The sequence below is a fragment of the Somniosus microcephalus genome, chromosome 4 (genome assembly GCF_052327205.1).
Source record: "Somniosus microcephalus isolate GS21.2 chromosome 4, FLI_Smic_1.0, whole genome shotgun sequence".
Taxonomy (NCBI): Eukaryota; Metazoa; Chordata; class Chondrichthyes; order Squaliformes; family Somniosidae; genus Somniosus; species Somniosus microcephalus.
Genome location: NC_140990.1, coordinates 296,396,951 through 296,423,164, shown reverse-complemented (window position 1 = coordinate 296,423,164; position 26,214 = coordinate 296,396,951). Strand labels below are relative to the sequence as shown.

The following is a 26,214-nucleotide window of genomic DNA, read 5'->3' as shown; positions in this document are numbered from 1 at the left end:
GCGCACTGGTTTCGGTCTAGGATGAGTCGAAGAGTCATGAGGCGCTCGTTTATACCACTAGGGGAGTCTCAGAGATGCCCGACCAGTTCATTTTTATGGCGAAACCTACCCCATGGAGGCGGCATTCTTCTTCGGGTTTGCCTTTCCAGAAGAAGGTGTAACCACCGCCTTGCTCCTTGAGCTGGCCTTCCCCTGTTTGCCGGGTCTCACTTAGGGCGGCAATGTCAATGTCGAAGCGTCTGAGCTCCCGGGCAACGATAGCAGTACGGCGTTCCGGTCTGTCACTGTTGGGGTTGTCCATGAGGGTCCTGATGTTCCAGGTCCCGAACTTCATTTTAAAGGGTGGGAGATGCCTGTGCGTGAATTCTTTTAACGTGGGGCGGTCGTTGCACACCAGCTACCACACGGGCTTGACAGAGCAAGGTCTTGGTCCAATGGCAAGGGGATCCAAGACGATTGGAGACCAGGCTCTGCTACAATGGCCTAGCACACACACACAAACATACTGCTACTGTCCTCCTCCCTCCTTCCTGCAGGTCCTCTCTGCTTGGGTTTCGTAGGATGCATTGTGGTCCTCCCAACCTCGCTGTTGGCCCATGCCGCACCTTCCCTGGGCCCCAACCCCGCTGTTGGTCCTCGCTTCGCCACTCCTGGGCCTTGACCTCGCTGCTGGGCTCGTCCTCGTTCCTGGGTCCTGACCTCGGACATGAATGATGTTGTCTCTCACAGGATTAACTTAGCATTGATATTCTCACTTTGGCTCTTGTGCTGGCAGCTCCGTAGGGAGCTCCTTTGCCATCTAATACTTTCATGAGTGTACACTAGTCAGTTTCTTAGTTAATAAAATAATTTTTGATATGTAAAAGCTTTTAAAAACGTGCCTACTAGTGCATGTGCGCCTAAGAAAATAAGTGCAATTTGAAGAGCCTCCCTGAACCAGCGCAATCGGCAGAATCTCGTAATATTGACCTGGGGGCGTGGACAGTTTTGTGGGCGGGGCCTGATCCAATGTATTGAATCTTAAACCAACGTAAAAGATCACGGAAAGCACGAACGTAAGTTGTTTTGGCCGTAACTCACATTTAAAAATCCTTGATCTTTTACGTTGGTTTGGCTGATTCCGCCTGGATTACACTGATATTTACATAGTTTCTTAAAGGTCTGACAATATTTAGGTATTTAGTTTTGAGGGTGGAAGACATGGGGGATAATCTTAACCTAATTTGCTGGGTGTGAAACCCACGGGATCAGGTAGAATGCTGGTTGTCCATCCTACCTAATATTGCTCTCCATGGGGAGTAAAATTAGGCGGGGTGTATAACCTGTATTGCAACCCATCCCATTAGTTAAAATTGACCCACTGTCTTTTGAAAGAAAGAATTTGCCATTAAATGGCAATTTTCATGACTACAGGATGTCCCAAAGAGCTTCACAGCCAATGAAGTACTTTTGAAGCTGTTTTAATGTCGGCAACCTAGCAGCCAAGTTGGGCACAGCAAAGTCCTATAAACAGCAATGAGAGAAATGGCCAGATAGTCTGTTTTTGGTGGTGTTAGCTGAGGGATAAATGTTGGCAGGAAGCTGGGAGAATGCCCTGTTCTTCTTCAAAAAGTGCAGTGGGACCATTTACGTCAACCTGCGAGGGTAAGCAGGGCTTCGGCTTGATGGCAAAAAGAAAGTCAAGGCTTGCATTTGAAAATTCTGTTTAATGTACATTGAAAATGCAATAACTAAGCAAAATAACACTTGGTAATTGATGCCATCTCACCATAGAAACAAACCATAAAAGTCCAGTACTAAGACATTACAGCTCCCTAGCACCTTATGATGGCAACCAGTGTGAACTAAATGTTTCAAATAAAAAAAAATCAAAAACAATAATAACAACAACAACAACCAGTATTTATATAGCAGCTTTAATGTAGCAAAACGTCCCAAGGCGCTTCACAGGAGCGTTATAAAACAAAATTTGACACCGAGCCACATAAGGAGAAATTAGGGCAGATGACCAAAAGCTTGGTCAAAGAGGTAGATTTTAAGGAATGTCTGAAAGGAGGAAACAGAGGTAGAGAGGCAGAGAGGTTTAGGGAGTGAGTTCCAGAGCTTAAGGTCATTGGCAGCTAAAGACACGGCCATCAGTGGTGGAGCGATTGAAATCAGGGATGCTCAAGAGGCTAGAATTAGAGGAGTGCAGATATCTTGGAAGGTTGTGGGGCTGGAGGAGGTTACAGAGATGGGGAGGGGTGAGACCATGGAGGGATTTGTAAACAAGGATAAGAATTTTAAAATCGAGGCATTGCTTAACCAAGTTGTCAGCTCAGAATAAAACCAAACTCAGAGGGAAAGTAGATTGAGAATCACGACTTTGATTCAGCTTTATTTCTCACATTATTTTTATATCAAAGAGGATGGCAACATGTACTTTAATTCTGTTTTTTTTTGCATTTTCACGAACTAGTTCTCAGTAATTGCATTCACAAAAAGCCTTCAAGAAAAAAATGAGTTAAATCAGTTCTTTTCTTGCGTCTTTACGCTTTCTCTCAAATTGTGTGATCTTTATGGCCCGTTGCATGTCATTGTGGAGCTCAGACTATGTTGCTATTGTTGTAACATTTTAAAAGTTTAATCAACAGTTAGGGAAAAAATTGGAAATTTTAATTCAAAAGGTAAATGCACAATAGCCTTTTGCCCTTCAGTTAATTAAAATATCAATTCTGATTTTCGTGCTGTTAAATGTTTTAAAGTTTTAATTATAGCACTATTATGATCTACACGAAAAAGCTGTCATTCTGCTATTGACAACCGCTTTCAAATTTTCAGGTTTAAGATGGAATTTTGTTGTAAAAAGTTACATTTGAAACAGCTCAATCATTCTTTAGCACATTGAAAAACTATAAGTAATTTGATGGAGGGTCACAGATGAAATCATGTGTGGCAATGATACTAATAATTACATAGAATTTACAGCACAGAAACAGGTCAGTCGGCCCAACTGGTCTATGCTGGTGTTTATGCTCCACACAAGCCTCCTCCCACCTTACATCATCTCACCCTATCGCCATATCCTTCTACTCCTTTCTCCCTCATCTACTTATCTAGCTTCCCATTAAATGCATCTGTGCTATTCGCCTCAACCACTCCATATGATAGCAATTTCCACATTCTCACCACTCTTTGAGCAAAGAAGTCGTCTTGTGAATTAATTATTGGATTTATCAGTGACTAAGTTATATTTATGGTCCCTAGCTTTGGACTCCCCCACAACTGGAAACATCTTCTCTACATCTACCCTATCAAACCTCTTCATAATTTTAAAGATCTCTATCAGAGAAAAGAGCCCCAGCTTGTTCAGTCTTTCCTGATGGTTGTACCCTTTAAGAAGCCATCTTGAAAGCCTGAGCTGGCAGCTCCCTAGTGAGCTCCTTTGCCATCCTTGACAATCCATTGCCATCCTTTGCTCTCTTTCCCCCCAGTCTCCTCTCTTCTGCTGTTTAAGCACCCCTGGCTCTAATAGTGGGTGCATTTTTATCCCTAATTGCAAGTTCAAGCTGCAAGGTTAAAGTTACCTGAGCCAACTGCCCATACCCCGACCATGCCTGCTCTTTGTTCTCAGTGAGCACTGGCTCTTCACTTAAACTTAGCTCCCAAAGTGAGAATATCAATGCTAATTTGATCCTGTGAGAGGCAACATCATTCATGTCCGAGGCCGGGACCTAGCAACGAGGACGAGCCCAGCAGCGAGGTCAAGGCGCAGGAGTGGCACAGCGTGGACCAACAGTGGGGTCGGGGTCCAGGGAAGCTGCGGCACGGGCCAACAGCAAGGTCGGGAGGACCACAATGCATCCTACGAAACCCAAGCAAAGAGGACCTGCGGGAAGGAGGGAAGAGGACAGTAGGAATATGTTTGTGTGTGTGCGCTAGGCCGTTGCAGCAGAGCCTGGTCTCCAATTGTCTTGGATCCCCTTGCCATTGGACCAAGACCTTGCTCTGTCAAGCCCGTGTGGTAGCTGGTGTGCAACGACCACCCCACATTAAAAGAATTCACGCACAGGCATCTTGCACCCTTTAAAATGAAGTTTGGGACCTGGAATGTCAGGACCCTCATGGACAACCCCAACAGTGACAGACCGGAACGCCATACTGCTATCGTTGCCCGGGAGCTCAGACGCTTTGACATTGACATCGCCGCCCTAAGTGAGACCCGGCGGGCAGTGGAAGGCCAGCTCAAGGAACAAGGCGGTGGTTACACCTTCTTCTGGAAAGGCAAACCCGAAGAAGAACGCCGCCTCCATGGGGTAGGCTTCGCCATAAAAAATGAACTGGTCGGGCATCTCAGAGACTCCCCTATTGGTATAAGCGAGCGCCTCATGATTCTTCGACTCACCCTAGCCCGAAACCAGTGCGCTGCGGTCATCAGTGTGTATGCCCAAACACTGGAAGCCACAGATGAGACCGAAGAGGAATTCTACTCCAGCCTCGAACAATCCCTGTCCAGAGTCCCAACAGGCGACAAGCTGATCCTCCTTGGCGACTTCAACGCCAGAGTTGGAAAGGACACAGACCTCTGGGGAGGTGTGATCGGCAGAGAGGGGGTAGGGAAAGCCCCTCCTGTCGAAATGCTCCTCCTGTCGAAATGCTTAGAACATGGCCTCGTCATAACCAATACCTTGTTCCGTCAGAGAGACAAGTACAAGGCTTCATGACAGCACCCTCGTTCCAAGCACTGGCATCTGCTGGACTACGTCATCGTCCGAGCGAGGGACCGCAAGGACGTCCGTATCACCCGCGCCATGACAGGAGCTGATGACTGCTGGACAGACCACCGCCTAATCCACTCTGTCATCTCCATCAATGCAGCCCCAAAACAGCGGCGGCAACAGAAACAATGCCGCAGGAAAATTAACACTGGAGCACTCAAAGACCCCGCTAAGAAAGCCCTATTCAGCCTGCGCCTCACAAACAACCTGACGATGCCCAGTGATGCAGAGACGCAGAGTGCCCACAGCATCTGGTCTGCACTCAAGGCCTCCATAATCAGCACCGGTGAAGAGACGCTCGGTCACTCAACCAGGAAACACTAAGACTGTTTCGACGAGAATGACCAGGAGATCCAGGAGCTAATAAGCCGCAAGCGCAAGGCATTTCTGATCTGGAAACAGCAACAGAACTCGAGAGCAAGAAAGCAGCTCTACAGAAGCCTGAAGGCCGAGGTCCAACAAAAAACTCACGACCTGATGAACAGATGGTGGGTGGAGAAAGCGCAGGAGATCCAGCAGCTAGCCGACAACAACGATGTGTGTGGATTCTTTAGCGCAGTCAAGACCGTCTGTGGCCCAAGCACCCAAGGCCCTTCTCCACTGCGGGCCAAGAACGGAGAGGTACTCATCAAGGACAGGGAAGCAGTCAGTGCCCGCTGGAAGGAGCACTTCGAAGATCTCCTTAACCACGATTCTGTCTTTGACACGAGTGTCCTCAACTCCATCCCACAGCATGCTACCCGCCACCATCTCAGCATAACCCCAGCCCAGCATGAGGTTGAAAAGGCCATCCAACAACTGAAGAACAACAAGTCCTCTGGAGCAGATGGAATCCCCACCGAGGCACTAAAGCATGGCAGAGAAGCACTACTGGCGCGAATTCATGAACTCATTTCTCTTATCTGGAAGGAGGAGAGCATGCCAGGGGATCTCAGAGATGCCGTAATTGTGACCATCTTCAAGAAAGGTGACAAGTCCGATTGCGGTAATTACAGAGGAGTTTCCCTGCTATCTGCCACAGGAAAAGTAATCGCAAGAATCCTCCTCAATCGCCTTCTCCCAGTGGCCGAAGAGCTCCTCCCAGAGTCGCAATGCGGATTCCGCCCACTAAGGGGCACAATGGACATGATCTTCACCGCACGTCAATTACAAGAGAAATGCAGGGAACAGCACCAACCGCTGTACATGGCCTTCTTTGATCTCAAAAAGGCCTTCGACACTGTCAACCGTGAGGGATTATGGAGTGTCCTCCTCAATTTCGGCTGCCCTCAAAAGTTTGTCACTATCCTCCGCCTGCTTCACGACGACATGCAAGCCGTGATCCTGACCAACGGTTCCACCACAGACCCAATTCCTGTATGAACCGGGGTCAAGGACACCCTTAAAGCCTCCTTGAAAAAGTGTAACATCCCCACCAACACCTGGGAATCCCTGGCCCAAGAGCGCACAAAGTGGAGGAGAAGCATCCGGGTAGGCGCCGAACACCTCGAGTCTCTTCGCCAGGAGCAAGCGGAAGCCAAGCGCAGTCAGCGCAAGTCAACCCAAGCACCTCACCCAACCGTCCCTTCAACCACCATCTGCCCCACCTGTGACAGAGACTGTAGCTCCCGCATTGGACTCATCAGTCACCTGAGAACTCATTTTTAATGTGGAAGCAAGCCATCCTTGGTTCCGAGGGACTGCCTAAGAGGAAGACCCTTTAAGAGACTTCTAACTTTCAAGCTGACATTTACTTCACAAGCCCCTCTAAGAAACTTAATTCCCAATTGAAGTTGGAAGGGTTATTCTCTGCCTGTGGATTACTACATTTCTTGAAGAATAGAGATTCATTGACTTAAGCTAATACAACTACAGGGAAGGTGTTTGTAAACTCTTAAAAGAAATGGATTGCAGTTACAAGACAGAAGCCACTAAGAATAAATTTCCTGTATAATCATTAAAAATAGCAAAAAGATTTGCATTTATATAGTGCCTTTGGACATCCTAACGGACCAGCCACATCAATACTGTGGCTACAAGTGCAGGTCAGAGGCTAGGTATTCTGCGGCAAGTGACTCACCTCCTGATTCCTCAAAGCATTTCCACCATCTACAAGGCACAAGTAAGGAGTGTGAGGGAATGCTGTCCACTTGCCTGAATGAGTGCAGCTCCAACAACACTCAAGCAGCTCGACACCATCCAGGACAAACAGCCCGCTTGATTGGTACCCCATCCACCACCTTAAACATTCACTCCCTCCACCACTGGCACATCAGGGCTGCAGTGTGTACCATCTACAATATGCACCGTAGCAACTCGCCAAAGCTTCTTCGACAGCATCTCCCAAACCCACGACCTCTACCACCTAGAAGGACAAAGGCAGCAGGTACAGGGGAACGCCATCATCTCCAAGTTCCACGCCTTTATAACGTGAAAATATATCGCCGTTCCTTCATTGTTGCTGGGTCAAGATCCTGGAACTCCCTCCCTAACAGCACTGTGCGAGTATCTTCACCTCACAGACTGCAGCGGTTCAAGAAGGCGGCTCACTATCACCTTCTCAAGGGCAATTAGGGATGGGCAATAAATGCTGGCCTTGCCAGCGATGCCCATATCCCATGAATGATTTAAAGAAAAAAAGAAAGGATTCCATGATAATTCTATTATTGCCAGTGAGGTGTCCCTTATCTCGATTCTAGACAAGACTATTTGCAGGCTTAATTATATCTGTGATTGCTCTACTTGTGTAGATTAATATACTGAGCTCAGGTTATGGTAACAAACTAATAGCGCATAGTCAGGCAATTAGCCGAACGCCTCTATCAATGATGCTCTAAATCTAGCCAGTAGGAGGTGTACCACGTTTATTTGGATCACTTGATCATCTCCCCCATTGGGAAAGCACTTTGCTTCTGCTGTGTGCCCCCTTTTCATAGCATGATTGAGATGCAGAGTTCGCCATCTGTAATACCACAATCTTGCACCCATGTCCTACCAATCCACTGTTGCTCTGGTGTAACATTTCTATCTTAAACATGTTTTAAATAGATTGTTATTTATGTTATTTTTGTTCTGACCATGTTTTAATCTATCTCTGATAAACCTAGATTGAAATTATTGCATGGTTCATCAAATTGATGAATAACAAATACACAGCAGAGATTTAAAGATTTAACACTTTTTTCTTAGCTCTTGATTGCTGCGGAAAGTCGAACAAAATCTCTACATTTCTCTTAGGAGGTTTTCCTCATTATTATGGAATCTGTAAACTGGATGAAGTGGAGAAATGAAACTGTCATTTTTGTCAGGCAGAATAAACTCTTTCACAATAAAGATAAGCCCAATAGGAAAAGGATTTCTAGTGCAGTAAAATCTTTAGGCTTAATGCGGATTTCAAGTGAGATATGAATATATATAATTATATCTGCATAATAATGCTGTGTATATCAAATACAGCATGTATATTTATGGTATGATAAAATTATGGTAGAGTTTCTGCTTTGGGCGCAATCGGGAAATTACATCCAAAATGCGCTCGAAATTGCACTGGTTAAATTACAGTTCAAGTTTCCGCTAAAATTCATTTTCATAATCACAAATGTAAATTCTTCCATGAATCAACGCAATGGGCAGTGTAATAGAGTATAATTTTTTTTTTTCTTTTCATTAAAATGTATACCTTGATGTATTTGAGTGGTAACCTGCTACGGTTTGATTAATGCAGCAAAAATATTTATTTTATTTGCAAACATAAGCATTTTTAATAAGAGTGTTCAGTCCTCCACCTGTGAGTGACATGATTTAAAATCACTGAAAATGACCTCAAAAGCAATACTAAACTTTTTTAGTAGTTTCATTGGTGTTTTTGATATGAAATTTTTTTTTAAACGTGCCTATTAGTGCCTGTGCACCTAAGAAATCGAGCACAACTGGAAGAGCCAATTTTGAGGGCGAGGCTTGATCCGGGCAAATTGAATCTTGAACCAGCATAAAAGACTGTGGAAAACGCAAACGTAAGTGTATTTGGGCGTAACTCACTTACGTTCAAAATTTCCTGATCTTTTCTGCTAGGTTGGCCAATTTCGCCCGCATTACACTGATATTAGCAATGTAAGCAAGAGGAAACTCATGCCTGTGATATTTTAATCATTATTTATAACTGCCAATTTTTATAGTTCTAATCTTTATTACCATTTTTTTCTAGTAAAGACTGGCTCACCCACTCTTCAGCAATGCCACTTTGGAGAGTTTGCATGCAGAAATGGAAGATGTATTCAGGAACGCTGGAAATGTGATGGAGATAATGACTGCTTTGATGGCAGTGATGAAGATCAAGACATCTGCTGTATGTTTTGAATTGCACAATTGGCTTTTTTTAGTTGCATAATGTAAGAAAAATAGAAGATAAATTGGGTCTGAGCATGCCTTATTACTTCATTAATTTGTTACCCCGTGTTCTATGGTCTGGTAAGATTTAATTCAAATGAAGAATATCATTTCAGCTTTTCCAGTTTGAGACAAGTTCTCAAGCAAGCATTAAAACATTAAGATTTCTGAATATCTGAAATTGACAGCCTAATCCGCCATGCAAGTGTAGTGAGTTACTGTTCAGCTATGCCAATTCATCGAAAATAATGTTCGACTTGTTGATGCAACTGATTTGATTTGTAAGTTTTATTTTTGTCAAGTTGCATTTTATGGATAAAATGACAGCAGTTTGATAAGCAACTGAGAATAATCTATAAGTAATGAACATTTATTTAATAGCTGTTAAAATTTACAAATAAATCAGAGTGGAATGTGGCTTCAAATTGGTGCTATAAAGCATAGCATTCTAACGTTATAACCACCTAGCCTACTTCCAGTGACAGGGCAAAATGATGAGACAATGTTCAGTGCAGAAATAACAATTCATTAGAAACAGCTATTTTGAACCTAAGGCAATGTATAATTCATCTATCTGTTTTATCAAGGATTCATACTCCAGTTCCAAATTGCATTAATTAAGACGTTATTTACAGCTTTTGTTTTTAACTGATCAGCCATAATTATTTTTTTGCTAGACAACAGTACTTGTCCTGCTAATCACTTCAGATGCCAAAATAATCGCTGCATCCCTAAAAGGTGGCTATGTGATGGAGCTAATGACTGTGTCAACAATGAGGATGAGTCAAATGAAACTTGTTCAGGTAATTTCTCTTGCTGATTTATATATAGTCTGTTGCAACATTTTGTAATGCACTGAAAATGCTGCAGATGATAATCCAGATGTATAATAGTCTTCAAGCTTTGAACCTCTCTGAAAGTCTTTGACAATCTGTTTATCTTACACTACTTTTTGAAGTATTGTTTACCATTTGAATAAGTATATGAAAGCAAGAAAAACATCACAAGAGTTTACAAAAATGGAGCTATCGCTTTATACTGCAGGAATTTTTAGGATTATTCAAGAGTAAAGGGGTAAAAATTTACTTTCAAATTGAATAATGTTGATTTTTTTCTATCAGTAGTCTTGTCTTGGTAATTATATTTAAGAATAAAAGCTGGTTAGAAATATAGGCCTAGAAATTCACTTTGGGCCCGCCAGCTGGCGTGCGCCCGCCCAAAAGTTAGCGCTGAGCGCGGAGCCAGTTGCGCCCGTCAGATATTCGGTTTTTGCGCCCCAAGTCGGAACCGGGCGCTATTCCAGGGTGTGCCCGCCCCCGCTTGGGGCGCTGAAACTGAATTTCAGTGCTCTAGGCACCGCTGCGCCACCCGCTGCGGAGCGGCAGGCTGCGGTACTGCAGGCCTCCTCCTTCTCTTAAGGGGGAGGTGCCTGCAACGGGGAGATCGCCACTGGATAGTGCCGGCAAATGAGCCCGGCACCACGGAGAAGTGCCGGGTTCGCGGAAAGCAGCCGGCAATGCCGCGGGGTGGGGGGGGTGGAGGAGGCCGGGGAAGGAGGTGCGGGCAGGCGGCCACCGAAAAAGCGGCCGGCCGCACCTCCACCTTAAAGCGCCCCACTAAGGCTACAGTACGGCCCCGTTTTCTGATCGCTGTTTGCGGCCGCTGCAGAAGAGGCAGCCGCAACTAAATATGGCGGTTGGGCCGGTAGCGGGGCGGTAGCGGGACACTGCGCACACCGATGACGTCATCGGTGGCGGCGCAGCGCTACTGGCTAACGCCGCCATTACCGCAGCGCTGAATATCGGCGAAAGCTCAGCAAGTGGCGCAAAAGCCCTCTTTGGGCGAAAACTGGGCGCAAAGCCTACTGAATTTCTAGGCCATAGATCTGTACCTGATTTATAGAAAGTTTGAAACAATATTAATTGCAACTTCTGTCCTCTAATAATCGTTCAATGTGAAGAATGTTATTATGACTATAATTCTTAGTAGGCCATAATAATTAGTATTAATACGGGCTGTGCATTATGTGAATGAAATCAGATTCTCCAAAAACCTAAATTACGATAAGTTATTAGCCTACCTTAGCTATAAGCTGTCTAATGGTGAATTCAGGTAAGAGGCCATGATCTGTAGAAAGCAGTGCAAGAAACATAACATAAAATATCCACTTGTCTCTTCTTGCTGTATTTTTCTTTAGTTCCTACCATACGGATTTAAGAACCTCAGTGACTGTACAATATATTAGTTACACTTAGAAACCAATATTGTACATAATTAAAGGTAATAATAAAAAGGTATGATGCTTTCTGAGGCTGATAAAGCTTTAATTCTACTTGGTAATTGTAACAATTAATTCAGTAACAATGTCCTTATAAAATTAACATAATTGTGCACTGCAAAATTAGCAACTCTAACCTTAAAGGTTCAACAATGATTCAATACAATGGGATTCATTATTGTCCACAATTTCAAGCACTTTCTTATAATTTCACTGCATTCAACATGGATTACGTTTGAAAATTAAGCAAGGCATTAAAACCTATTAACAGTAATTTCCCATTTTCAGGGAGAAAGATTCAAAATGATTCAACATTTCTGAAGCTTTGTATATAAAAAAACACTTAATGGTAATTATGCAATAATACCTTTGGCAAGAAAATTTGTTTTCTTCGTGCATTTTGCAGTAGTTTGAGTAGCGACACATTTGCTGGTAGTTTGCAGCTTCCACCACGTTCTCTGTGATATTTGATGATGGTAGCTCAACCCCCAGCGTAATTATAAACCAAATAAAATCCTAAAGGGGATAAAAGCAGAGTCGACCCTGCTGTGAAACTTCCAGCTTTGATCAATGGTATTTTTTACACTAATTTCATAATGATCTGAGCAACACCAGGGCTTTCACCATATCAAGGTAGCAGTGTAACCATTTCCCACTGTTGCTTATAAATAGTCAACAATTTGTTTTTTTCCTGTATCCGTGTAGTAATCAAAGTATAAAAGGTGTCTTTTGTGTTTCAACAATTATTTGTGCGATGATCTTAACTATCTCTTGAAAACAATGGGACGACGATGCCATGTGGGTGATTTTCAACTGCCAGCCATCCATTCCTTGCCTGAAAACTGGGCGGCCAGCAATTGAAAATCAGGGCATCTCAGCCACTCCATTGATGCCCAAGGCCAGCCTGATGCAGTTGTCGGGTGGGTCTGTAAATGAAACAGGCAGGAGGCTAATTAAATACGCAAATCGCAGCCCTTTGCCAGTTGTAGGACCCTAATAGGCAGAGCATGTACGATGCACTCTTCACCCATTTATACCAGGTGTTGAGCGGTCTTACCAGAAATCCTTAAAGACCTGGGAACCTTTTAATTTTTCTTTTTGGTATGCCCAGGAGGAGGAAGAGTGCTCCTCCTGTGCTGCCAAAGAAACTCCAGCCTGCTGCCGACAAGTTGTTCTAGTGTAAAATTTATATGAATGATACCCTAAATTTCTTGTTGTTTCCACATAGAGATAAAGCACATTTAAAGTTCTTGCTCATGAAACATTCTCCGTTTGGCTTAATGTGAAATCTCAATGGGCCCAATCTATCAAGTACTATAATCACCCATCTTGATCTTAAATATTAATGGCATTGCAATTGCATTCTTCTCTTCACTGTTCCTCTGCAAAAGTTATAAAAGTGGATGTTTACAGTGATGTGTAGAATATGTTTTTAGCACTGTACATATTGCAATCTCAGAAATATTGGATGAGTTATGGTATATGTAGCAAGTTCTTCTGTAAATCACCAGCAGCTTATATTCATCATACTTATTATCAAGCTTACCAAATTGTGCTTTTAAAAGGAAAAAGTACAGCACATGATAATGTTAGTAGATAAGCAGTCTTGCTGTTACCCCTTTGTATTCCACTGCTCTCTGGCAGGAGAAATACTCCTGGACTGATTTATAAAGGTCAGGGAGCTATTTCTGAGTAATGAGGCTCACTAAGCACCTTGCTTTCAGCTTGAGATAGATTTTCTCCTGAAATGAAACACTGGCAGGTTTACCATTATGCCAGAAGTGGAAAATAATTCTTCACCATATCTTCCATAACTCGGGAATTTATTGTAGCATTTCCATCAAAATGCCATCACTGGCAAGAGGTTAGCTTAATTTTTAATGGCTTAGTCCCTGTTTTGCAGACTATGAGTTCTAACACCTGAATTTATAATTCCTTTATCATTTTTGAACATTGTTTAAATATGTATCACCTGTAAATGTCAATTAATGTTAAATAATACATTTGTACTATAGACCTATAGTATTAATATCCACTCCAAATCTCTCTGAAAACAAATCTTTTTTCCAACTGAAAGTTGGTTGGAGCAGTGCAGCAAATATCGGGTGACCCAAAGACTGACCCGGCCAAGAAAAGGTAGCTCGGTGGGTGGCGGTTGCGATCTTGGCTTGGAGGTTGAGGAGCCGAGAGCGATGGTAGCCCAAGTTATCCATGCAGATCCCGGAGTAGCACTCCTGCTGCCCTCACAAACATTAATTTAGCGCTTACCTTTCCGGGTGTCTTCTGCTGTACCGTCAGGTTTTACCGAGCAGAGCATCACAACAGACGCTCTGCCCAGTAATCAATTACAAAAGGCATCGGGGGTCCTATGTGCATCTTAGAACTCCGATTTGCATGGATTGCAGGAAACTTTCTGGTATCCGGCATGGACAGGACCGACTTGGTGCCGGTTCATCAACAATTCCGGATAACCGAACGCTATAGTAAAAGATACGGAGCTCAGAGCTCCGTATAAAGCAACAAACCCTGTTGAGCTTCAAAACAATCAGCACAAGTTGCAAGCATCTCTGTAGCTTAGCAACAGCTTCAGCTACACCCTTGCACAGCAACAAATGGAGTAAAAAAGTAATAAAAGTAAAAAAAAGTTACCTGAACCGACTCCTGAATTTTGCCGGTGGATAGAGCGTTCCGGTTATTTAGGGGCCGGTTAATCGAAAGTTTCCTGTAATTAGGCTCCCACCGGATTATGGCAGGCACCTCGGCTACCCAGCAGAAGGCCCTGGAAAAAATGGGGGCGGAGCCGGAATGGAGCGGTAAGTCCAGCACCTCCATTTTTGACTCCCAAACTGCCCCATTTCTGCCAGGCAGAGAAAGTTAAAATCTCCCTTCTGTAATCTCAAACCCGGTAGACTAATTAGTTTCTGTCGTGCATATAGGCTAAAGTCTTGGTAATTAGCAATATCTGTAACATGATGAAGCTTCAGAGTAAAACAGATTCTAAAATTTTTGAAAATCCTATTCCAATTATAGGATGGTAAACACTTTCATATGAACTGAGATTAATTTTTGCACATATTTAATTTAAGTGGATGGTATGTTGTCATAAAATTAGCTGGTATATGTCAGCAACCAGCACAAAGAAAAGTTAAGCTATCCACAAAAATGTGTGATGATTAATTGTGATATTCATATACTGTTTATCTTTGCTTTTAAATAAAAAGTGATGAATTCTCAATTTCAGTCTTTAGTTTCCTCAGTGAATATTAATGTTAATACATTTACAGTGGTTTGATATCTGTAGATATTAGATTAGAAGTAATATCAGAAATCACTTTCCTAGGATTAAGAGAAAAGTCGTGAGATTCCATTATGAGCACAGAATTAGCAGAGCAGTTCTGTTGATCATAATTGATACCAGGAATTATGTTGTCAAATTGAGAGTGCTCCCTCCAACTGACTTTAATTTTATGGGTCATATATTCTTCTGTTCAAAAATAAGTGATATGCCCATTTTCATTGTGGTTTACCAAACACGAGCAAAATTGTGGGATATTGCTTAATTTTGTAAAGTGTGATTCTCGAGAGTGCAATTTCATCTGCGGTAATTAAAATTTGACAGTTAATCATGATGCTCCTGGAATAATTATCCTTTGAACAAATTAAGCAACTAAAGAACCACTATACTGCTATAAATGCCAAAGTCGGTTAGTATAATTGTGATATTCAGGAAATTTGTGGAGAAAATTGAGAAACACTTGCTTTTCTGAGCAAGCCTTGCATCTACTCACAAGCTCTGCAATAGAATATCACAAATGAACTTTTGGTTTGATAAGTTGACAGACTTTTTTTTAAATTCACTTAGGGGATCTGGGCATCGCTGGCGAGACCAGCATTTATTGCCCACCCCTAGTTGCCCTTGAGAAGGTGCTGGTGAGCCGCCTTCTTGAACTGCTGCAGTCCGTGTGGTGAAGGTACTCCCACAGTGCTGTTAGGTAGGGAGTTCCAGGATTTTGACCCAGCGACGGTGAAGGATCGGCGATATACTTCCAAGTCAGGATGGTGTGTGACTTGGAGAGGAACTTGGAGGTGGTGGTGTTCCCATGCACCTGCTGCCCTTGTCCTTCTAGGTGGAAGAGGTCGTGGGTTTGGGAGGTGCTGCCAAAGAAGCCTTGGCAAGTTGCTGCAGTGCATCTTGTAGATGGTACACACTGCAGCCACGGTACGCCAGTGGTGGAGGGAGTGAATGTTTAAGGTGGTGGATGGGGTGCCAATCAAACGGGCTGCTTTGTCCTGGATGGTGTTGAGCTTCTTGAGTGTTGTTGGAGCTGCACTCATTCAGGCAAGTGGAGAGTATTCCATCATACTCCTTACTTGTGCCTTGTAGATGGTGGAAAGGCTTTGGGGAGTCAGGAGGTGAGACACTCGCCGCAGAATACCCAGCCTCTGACCTGCTCTTGTTGCCACAGCATTTATGTGGCTGGTCCAGTTTAAGTTTTTGGTCAATGGTGAACCCCAGGCTGTTGATGCATTTATATAGTGCCTTTCATGACCTCAGGATGTCCCAAAGCACTTTGCAGCCAATTAAGTACTTTTGAAGTGCAGTCACTGTTGTAATGTAGGAACCACGGCAGCCAATTTGTGCACAGCAAGGTGATAATGATGTCTCATCTGAAAGACGGCACCTCCAACAGTGCAGCACTCCTTCAGTACTGCACTGGAGTGTCAGCCTAGATTTTGTGCTCAAGTCTCTGGAGTGAGACTTGCACCCACAACCTTCTGACTAAGAGGCAAGTGTGCTACCAACTGAGCCACATCTGACAATCAAATGTGTCAAATGATGCCCCTAAATGTGCATGGCAAATTGGCACACGGTGTACTCTGCGTCAATAACTTGGAGGACTTTGCAAGAGACTTGGGAGAAGTTGCATAATTGAAAGTCCAGAAAGGCCGGCCTGAATATTACCGCCAAATAGAAGCACAGGATACATGTGAACATAAAAAGAAAAAGGCAGTTGATAAAGATATATGAAAAATCCCTGTACTAAGACAAACCGGTTTTATATTGCACTAATGCCGATACTCAGTAAAACCAAGACTTCCCGACCAGTTGCCTTAGCAAATCTGGTACGTTTATCTTTGATATTTCTAGCTGTGTGCAATTCACCTATCAGGAAACAGCAATACTTGTACAATACATTAGGACTACAGAAAAATTGTTAGCAAGGATTTGCAAATCAAGTAGTAGAAGTGAAAACACATTACTCATACCATGATGGGGAAGAACATCTATTGCAGTCTGTTTGCATTGACCACGTCAGAAGGTAATAATCCCCACTGCTTTTATTTTTAAGGGCAAATCTGCCACATAATCAAAACACATGGTGCATCAAGTAATGAACAATACAACAACCTCACTATAAAGAACTCACTACATATGTGCATGCAATGATTGATTTAATTAGATGGGGGAGTCTCGGAAGGCACAAGGACTGCGGAAATTGGAGGGGGTGCAGAAATATTGGTACATATTAATCATATACTTTATTATTTTCATAATATATTATATCAACATATCCACTCATGCTTATTGTTTTCAAGCAATAATAGTGCTTCCAATAACAATACAGAAACTAAAGGTTAACTGTGCTTCTGTACTCAGAATGTACCATCTGCCCTCTTCACTGAGCAAAGAGCATTCACTGGTCTACACTGGTCTGCAAGGCACACCTGAACCACAACTGTCACCATCCTTACTTGATGCAGGCACTAGCATAGATATACACACCATGGGAGAAGATCATAGCAAATCTTAAGGAGGAAATACAGGGTGAAAGGTGATGTGCCACTCACTGGTATTGAAGGGTAGCAATGTTAGGGATTGATAAAGGGCCAGCTGGTGCAGTGTAGAAATGCAGCATGAAGAATGTTCCTCCTGACTTTTGGAGAATCTTAGTGGACCTATTTCACACGGTTATATGCAGGTCATCAACACAATTTTCATGAGTGCTACTACTGCTGCTGTAAATGCTTTGGAGTCCAAACTCCAAGATGCAATCAAAGGTGGTTTCAACTTGTTTCATCAGGGAGGGATTCCAAGACCTCATAGATGTCCACAGATAAGTGAGCATCATGAGGAGATATGCGACATTAATAGCATGCATTGGGTTGCAACAAGAGCAGTTAATGAGCCATTGTTTATTTCTGCAAAAATGTATGTGCTGCTCCTGAAAGCAGTAAGCCCAGTGAATTCAGCAAAGGAACCCATGCCATTGATGTAGTTGTATAAATGCTAATTATAGCTTTAGGCAGCGAACCTTCTGTGTTCCCTGCAGCTGGCCAGCTATCCTTGCCACCCACCCAAGCTACTCTCTCAGCGAGGAGAGCACTTCCATAAGCAACACAGAGAGGATTACAATATGCATAAAGACAAACCCACCAGAGAAATACAGTAAACACATGCAAGCCGCCACTGCATTTATATCACACCTTTCATGTAGAAAAAACATCCCAAAGTACTTCACAGAAACACAAAGAAAAATGCCAAGCCAAAGAAGCAAAAATTATGAGAGCTGACAAAAAGTTTGGTTTAAAGAGGTTAATTTTAAGGAGGGTCTTAAAGGATGAGAGACAGGTAGAGGGGCTTCTGGAGGGAATTTCAGAGAAATTCAAACTGTAGTGTAAACAAGAAAATCTTAATAAACTGAGTTCACATTTAACATATCTTGCATTCTGACTTTAATATACAGAAAAGAAAATGATCTAATGTCCAATTTATATGGTTCTGTGGTTGAATAGGGAAACAAGGTGCCTCACTCAGAAGATGTACCCTCATGCATGATAAGCTTCTTACCTGCCCTTCACTGCCGCTGGTATTGAATAACAGATGGTTAACTGTTGTTTCAGGTCTTCAAGGACCAGACGTTGTGGGTTCAAGTCTCACTCCAGAGACTTGAACACAAAATCTGGGCTGACCCTACAGGGCAGTACTGAGTGAGTGCTGTACTGTTGAAGGTGGACAGCTTTAAGTTCCTCGGAGTCCACATCACGGAAGACCTCTCCTGGTCCCTCAACACCTCCTCTCTGGTGAAGAAGGCCCAGCAGCGCCTATATTTCCTAAGGAGGCTGAAGGGATGTAATCTGTCACCCCTGATCCTCTCTAACTTTTACCGCTGCACTATAGAGAGCATCCTGACAAACTGTATCACAGTATGGTATGGCAGCTGTAGCTACTATGACCGGAAAGCCCTGCAGCGGGTAGTCAAAACTGCCCAACGCATTACCGGCACCCGGCTACCGACCATAGAGCACATATACCAGAAACGCTGTCTATGGAGGTCACGGTCCATCATCAAAGACCCTACCCACCCCAGCCACAGTCTGTTCGCCCTCCTGCCATCTGGGAGACACTACAGATGCATTTGCACCCGTACGACCAGATTTAGGAACAGCTTCTTTCCCAGGGCTGTCATCCTACTGAACTCCACAAATAAACTCTAAAGCCTGCACATCTGCCAATGCACTTTATTATGGTTATGGTTATGTTTATGTTAATGTATTACAAGCCAAATGTATGTTGAATGTTTAAATGTCTTAATCCAAATGTACACTCTCGGGAGCCGCAAGCCTACATTTCGTTGTACTGCACTTGTGCACTAACAATGACAATAAAAGTTGATTTGATTAGATTTTTTTGATTTGGATGAGATGCTAGACTGAGGTCTCATCCACCCACTCATGCGGATACAAAAGATCCCATGGCAGTATTTTGAAGAACAGGGGAGTTTTCCCGGTGTCCTGCTCAATATTTATCCCTCAACCAAAATCACTAAAACAGAACTATCTGGTCATTATCTCATTGCTGTTTGTGGGAGCTTGCTGTGCACAAATTGGCTGCCGTGTTTCCTACATTGCAACAGTGACTACACTTCAAAATAAATTTGTTGGCTGTAATGTGCTTTGGGATGCCCCAAGGTCATGAAAGGCGCTATATAAATGCAAGTCTTTCTTCTCTTCCATGGGCCAGATGGCAAAAAGAAATGGATAATACTTAGGAGGCAGCACAGACTCAATGGGGGGAATTTTAACACCAAAAAACGGCCAGGTTTTGGTCGGGTGGGAGGTTAAAGTGTTAAGAATCTTAATCCTGATGCCAACCTGCCTCCAACCTGCCCACTTCCGGTTTTAATGGAGGTGGGATGAGGGGGCGGGCAACCAACCCGCTCCCAGGAGGCGGGTTGGAAATTTAAATATTATAATGAGGCTGCATGCCATGTATTGATCCATGATTTCAAATTTAAGTCTGCCCAGCCGGGTTTCCCAGGCCTTGGGAAAACTGCCAGCTAAAGGAAGGCAAGGACTGCTGGACCCAGGAGGAAAGTTCCTTTCCACTTTCCTGCTGGATCCCATATATGTACCTCAACAACCTCCATGGTCAGGCACCACCCAACCCTTCCGATCTCCCCAACCGCTCCCCCCCCACCTTGAACTCCCCATGAGTCCTCCGATCTCACAACCCCTCCTCTTCCCCGCCTCCAATCTCCCCCCTCCCCCTCCACCGTCCCCCAAACGCTCAGGCTTCTGATCTTCAACTCTCACATCCCCACCCCACCCCGGCCTCCAATCTCCGACCCCTCCTCAGGCATCCGAGTTTCCCAATCTCAATCCAGTCAGCCCGATCCCCTGCTCCCTCCATGCCGCCGAGTAAAAATCCAGTTCAATGAACCAAATGTCATAAGAACGTAAGAAACAGGAGCAGGAGTAGGCCAATCGGCCCCTTGAGCCTGCTCCGCCATTGAATAAAGATCATGGCTGATCCAATTTTGGCCTCAACACCACTTTCCCGCTCTCTCCCCATACCCCTTGACTCCCTTGTAGTTCAAATGTCTGTCAATCTCTGCCTTGAATATATTCAATGACTCCGCCTCCACAGCTCTCTGGGGTAGAGAATTCCAAAGATTCACGACCCTCTGAGAGAAGAAATTCCTCCTCATCTCCATCTTAAATGGGCGAACCCTTATTCTGAAACTATGCCCCCTAGTTCTAGATACCCCCACTAGGGGAAACATCCTCTCAGCATCCACCCTGTCAATCCCCCTCAGAATCTTACATGGTTCAATAAGATCACCTCTCATTCTTCTAAGCTCCAATGAGTATAGGCACAACCTGCTCAACCTTTCGTCATACGTCAACCCCTTCATCCCAGGAATCAACCTAGTGAACCTTCTCTGCACTGCCTCTAATGCAAGTATATCCTTCCTTATATATGGAGACCAAAACTATACACAGTATTCCAGGTGTGGTCTCACCAGCTCCCTGTAAAGTTGCATCAAAACTTCCCTACATTTATACTGCATGCCCCTTGCAATAAAGGGCAACATTCCATTAGCCTTCCTAATTACTTGCTGTACCTGCCTGCTAACTTTTTGTGTTTCATGTACTAGGACCCCCAGATCCCTTTGTACCACAGCATTATGTAGTCTCACTCCATTTAAATAATAAATTGCTTTTGCATTCTTCCTTCCAAATTGGATAATCTCACATTTTCTCACATTGTACTCTATCTGCCAAATGTTTGCCCACTCACTTAACCTATCTATATCCCTTTGCAGGCTCTTTGGGGGAGAAATTCGGTGGGCTGCGCCACCAGTTAGCGCCTAAAGAGGGCACTCAGTGGCTTTAGTGCCACTGGCCACGCCTCCCGCGATATTTAGCTGGGGCGCTAATGGCGGCATTAGCCTGTTGAGCTGCGCCGCCACCGATGACGTCATCGGTGTGCGCAGCACCCCACTACCGCCCCAATCGCGATATTTGGCAGCGACCGCCTCTGTAGCGCCGCTCGCTAATCGCGCCTGGTTCACGGGGCCTACCTGTGGCGGCAGTGGCGCAAATTAAGGTGGAGGTGCGGGGCGGCCGTTTTTTCGGCGGCCGTCTGCCAGCACCTCCGTCCCCAGCCTCCTGTTCTCCCCCCGCGGCATTGCCGGCTGTTTTCCGAGAGCCCGGCACTTCTCCTCGGTGCCGGGCTCTTTTGCCAGCACTCGCGATCGCTCATCGCGCTGGTGCAGGCCTCTCCCCTTAAGAATGGGAGGAAGGCCTGCAGTACTGCAGCGCGCCGTGCTGCAGCATGTGGCGCTGCGGCACGTTGTGCTGCGATATTCAGTTTCAGCGCCCTAAGAGGGATGCGGAGCACCTCGAGCCTCGCCCCGTGTCCCTCTTGGGGCACTCAAGCTGAATTTCCGGCGATCGCTGCTGCTTCGATCGTAGCGTAAAATCTGGCGCCCAGGCGAGCTTGGCGCCCCGTTTGCGGCTCCACCCAATTTCTCCCCCTTTGTGTCCTCCTCACAACTTGCTGACCCACCTATCTTTGTATCATCTGCAAATTTGGTTACAGTACACTCGGTCCCTTCATCCAAGTCATTAATATAGATTGTAAATAGTTGAGGCCCCAGCACTGATCCCTGTGGCACCCCACTAGTCACTGATTGCCAACCCAAAAATGACCCATTTATCCCGACTCTCTGTTTTCTGTTAGTTAGCCAATCCCCTATCCATGCCAATATATTCCCCCCAACCCCATGCGCTCTTATCTTGTGCAGTAACCTTTTATGTGGTACCTTATCAAATGCCTTCTGGAAATCCAAATACACTACATCTATTGGTTCCCCTTTATCCACCCTGTTTGTTACATCCTCAAAGAACTCTAGCAAATTTGTCAAACATGATTTCCCTTTCATAAAACCATGTTGACTCTGCTTGATTGTCTTGTGATTTTTCTAAACGTCCTGCTATTACCTCCGTAATAATGGATTCCAGCATTTTCCCAATGACCGATGTTCGGCTAACTGGCCTATAGTTTCCTGCTTTCTGTCTCCCTACTTTCTTGAATAGTGGCATTACATTTGCAGTTTTCCAATCCGCTGGGACCTCTCCAGAATCCAGGGAATTTTGGTAGATTACAACCAACTCATCCACTATCTCTGCAGCCACTTCTTTTAAGACCCTAAGATGCAGGCCATCAGGTCTAGGGGACTTGTCGGCCTTTAGCCCCATTAGTTAGCCTCATACTTTTTCTCTAGTGATAGAGATTGTTTTAAGTTCTTCTCTCCCTCTAGCCCCTTGATTATCTATTATTATTGGGATGTTTTTAGTGTCTTCTACCGTGAAGACCGATCCAAAATAATTGTTTAGAGTCTCTGCCATTTCTCTATTTCCCATTATTAATTCCCCAGCCTCATCCTCTAAGGGACCAACATTTACTTTAGCTACTCTCTTCCTTTTTATATACCTGTAGAAGCCCTTACTGTCTGTTTTTATATTATTTGCTAGTCATCTTGCACGATGATTCTTTTAATACTTAATAGTCATTTCACTTCACATAATATGGCTGACATGGTATGAGAATGCCTCAGAGTAATATGGAAATGTAGATTTCTATTAATATTTGCAAACAAATAGGAGAAAAAATAACATTATATGGAAATGTTCACGTTAATGGTCCATAATACGTACAAGACATGTGTGTGTTATGTCATTAAAATGTGGTGCAATCATATCCAGTTGAGTAATAAGGAAGAACCAGATTTCCATTCTACACACAGTCCCAATTTCAAGGTTGGTCTGTGAAATTGCTTGTACTTCGGGATATTTTAAAACTATCAGATCTCATTTCATAGATAATTCTTTGCAACTTTCAATTAAAGAAATAAATCTTCATCTCTTTTTGAATTAAACTGCCTAGACCCTGTCTGAATTTAAATTCCTTCTAGGCAATTGGTGGCTCTTTTGAAAATGTAATTCAATTATACAAAAACTATTCCTGATGACTGCCGTGTTCTGATTCATGGTGTTGCTCTTTCATTGCAGGGAAGACTTGCCAACCCAGTCAGTTTTCCTGTTCAAGTGGACGTTGTATCCCAATGTCATGGGTGTGTGACTTAGAAGATGATTGTGGAGACCGATCTGATGAAACCGCATCATGTGGTTAGTGGCTTCTTGCAAAATCTACTGATTAACAATGGGCAGTATTGTAGCTAGTCATTTAGAATGTACAGTAGATCAAGAATATTGCTTTATGAGTTATGAGCTGTCAGTTCCTGGACGTAGTGGGAATGTCAAGTTTATTTTACTATTGCGGCTAAATCTAATTCAAGAAATCACATTGGATGGAATTAGGTTATGAGGCTGCTGCTGTTATGACCAGATGGGCTATGAGAAGCAACTGAGTATTGAAAGGTAGCTAGCACAGTGTACTGCAGGACTGCTAATTTCTGATGCTGATAGCTATCAGTTCTGCCTTGCCTGAAGTAATAACTGTGCAGTTGCTGCAAGATTAAAACTAACCTGAGTTCAGTTGTGTAAGTGCTTCACTGAAGTGTGAAGAACATGACAAAAAAGATGGTTAAAATTAGCACCAAAATCATTATAATTGCTCCAGTAGTTCAATTTATTTCAGCAAGGCTTGTAGGCATTATAATGGCTGATAAAAAAAAAGACTTTTTCCGAGTGTGATACGTGAAGCCTGAAACAGCAAGAAGCCATGAGAAATGCACACAGAGTAAAAATTCATAAAGAAATTGCATTTCTCCATCTAGAAATAAATTTTAAAAAAATTATGTAGGAAGAAATCATTCTTTGTAATCATGGGAAAATAGAAAAATGGAGAACTTTTGGTCATACAACATTGATGAACTATCAGTTTTTTTGAAGACCCCTATATAGGTAATTAAAGGTAGAGTCAGAGGCTCTGTGGTTCAGGTCTGGCCCTGGGCTATTGTAACATTTCATTTCTACCTCTAATCACTGCAAGGGAGACGTGTAAATGATGTGATGGTTTCTAGTGGAAAGCAATGGCTTTTGTAAAATTCAGCACAATATATATTATATACTTGATTTTAAATTAATGTTTCCTGAGCTCTCAAAAATGCCAGGCCCTGGATATCACACTGGTCCATTCGGTACCTTTGGTGAGAGCAGGGTGGGGGCGGGGAGCTGTGGGGAGAAGCACACATGTTTTAACATTTCATTATCTGTGCTTTCTAAAACTGTACAGTATTAAAAGGTAGTGTCACAGAAGGGAGGAGGAAACGCCTGCTTTCTACTACAAATTTGTCTGGTTCCAGTGGCACTCTGCATGATATCTCTTTAGTTCTTTTGCTGTACCAACACATTTCTTCTCTCTGTTTTCCTCTCCCTCTATCTATCTATCACTCTCTCCCTCACTGCCTCCTCTCTCACACAATTGGATATGAGAGTCAACTGGCTGTGATTAAAAATAACTTTTAGTCTCCACATGCGTGATTTAATCGGAGCCAGATTACAATACAAATATCGACTGAATAAGCATTCTATTAGAAAGTAGATATTCTGCCAGCAAACTCAAAGTTATTGATATTGCGTTACCTTCCTTACAATTCTTCAAGATACAAAATGCAGAGTCCTGAACAAAGTTGTTAAAAATCATAATAGGTCGTATTTTGCGACCCCTACAGAAGAGTTTTAAAAAATAGAAAAATAAAATTTTATCACTCATTTATACATTTAAAACCCTGTCCAATAAGGTAAGTTTATTTTTAGTCCTGTTAAAACACATACATTTTATTTTCCAAAAATTAAATTTTTGTTTAAAATATTTAATTAAATGGCATTTTAATTCATTTTAAATGTAATTTTTAAAAGTTTATTTCATATGTTCGCGTGGCATAGTGGTTAGCACTGTTGCCTCACAGCACCAGGGACCCGGTTTCAAATCCGGCCTCGGGTGACTGTTTGTGTGGAGTTTGCACATTCTCCCCGTGTTTGCGTGGGTTTCACTCCGGGTGCTCCGGTTTCCTCCCACAGTCCAAAGATGTGCGGGTTAGGTTGATTGGCCATGATAAAAATTGACCCTTAGTGTTAGGGGGGATTAAATACGTGGGGTTACGGGGTTACGGGGATAGGGCTTGGGTGGGATGGCTGTCGGTGTAGGGACCGCGTGCTAGGGTTTGGATGATCAGCCATGATCTCGTTGAATGGCGGAGCAGGCTCGAAGGGCCGAATGGCCTACTCCTGCTCCTATCTTCTATGCTATTTTTTAAATGAACCCTATTCATACTTATGGGGTTTCTGTATGTACAGAAATCCTGTAAGTTTGAATGGAGATCCCCTTCTTTTATTGGTTGGGCTGCCCCAAATGATCCCAGGGGCATTTGCGAACCGCATGCGCCCCTGGGATACGTGGGCCTCTGCCCGTGTGTACCCGGAAAGGCCCAGGAACGCAAGTCTCCATACCTCCCAGACCACCAGGTAAATGCATAGATTTTTTACAGGTCAGAGGCATCCGCCAGCGGGAAGCCTCTGACCACAAATTTTGGGCCAATATCTTTCAGAGAAAATTGATTCAGCAGACTTAACCTGCAAATGTCAACTAAGCAGACTCTTCATAGAATCATAGAAATTTACGGCACAGAAAGAGGCCATTCAGCCCATCATGTCTGTGCCAGCCGACAAAGAGCTATTCAGCCTAATCCCACTTTCCAGCTCTTAGTCCGTAGCCTTGTAGGTTGCGGCACTTCAAGTGCATATCCAAGAACTTTTTTAATGTAATGAGCATTTCTGCCTCTGCCACCCTTTCAGGCAGTGAGTTCCAGACCCTCACCACCCTTTAGGTGAATTTTTTTTTCCTCAACTCCCCTCTAATCCTTCTACCAATTACTTTAAATCTATGCCCCTGGTTATTGACCTCTCTGCTAGGGGAAATAGGTCCTTCTTATCCACTCTATTTAGGCCCCTCATAATTTTAAACACCTCAGTTAAGTCTCCCTTCAGCCTCCTCTGTTCCAA

At 43.6% G+C, this 26,214-nt stretch overlaps 1 protein-coding gene across 1 annotated transcript in view; it reads left to right on the top strand.

Annotated features, from left to right (window-relative positions):
* LOC147120556 (low-density lipoprotein receptor-related protein 1-like) overlaps positions 1-26,214 on the top strand; it is a 2,135,446-nt gene that overhangs the window by 1,193,786 nt on the left and 915,446 nt on the right. The window contains exons 16-18 of the mRNA XM_085986655.1: positions 8,941-9,081; positions 9,800-9,925; positions 23,260-23,376. Coding sequence (XP_085842781.1) covers positions 8,941-9,081; positions 9,800-9,925; positions 23,260-23,376 — 384 coding nt within the window. The remainder of the gene's footprint in view (positions 1-8,940; positions 9,082-9,799; positions 9,926-23,259; positions 23,377-26,214) is intronic.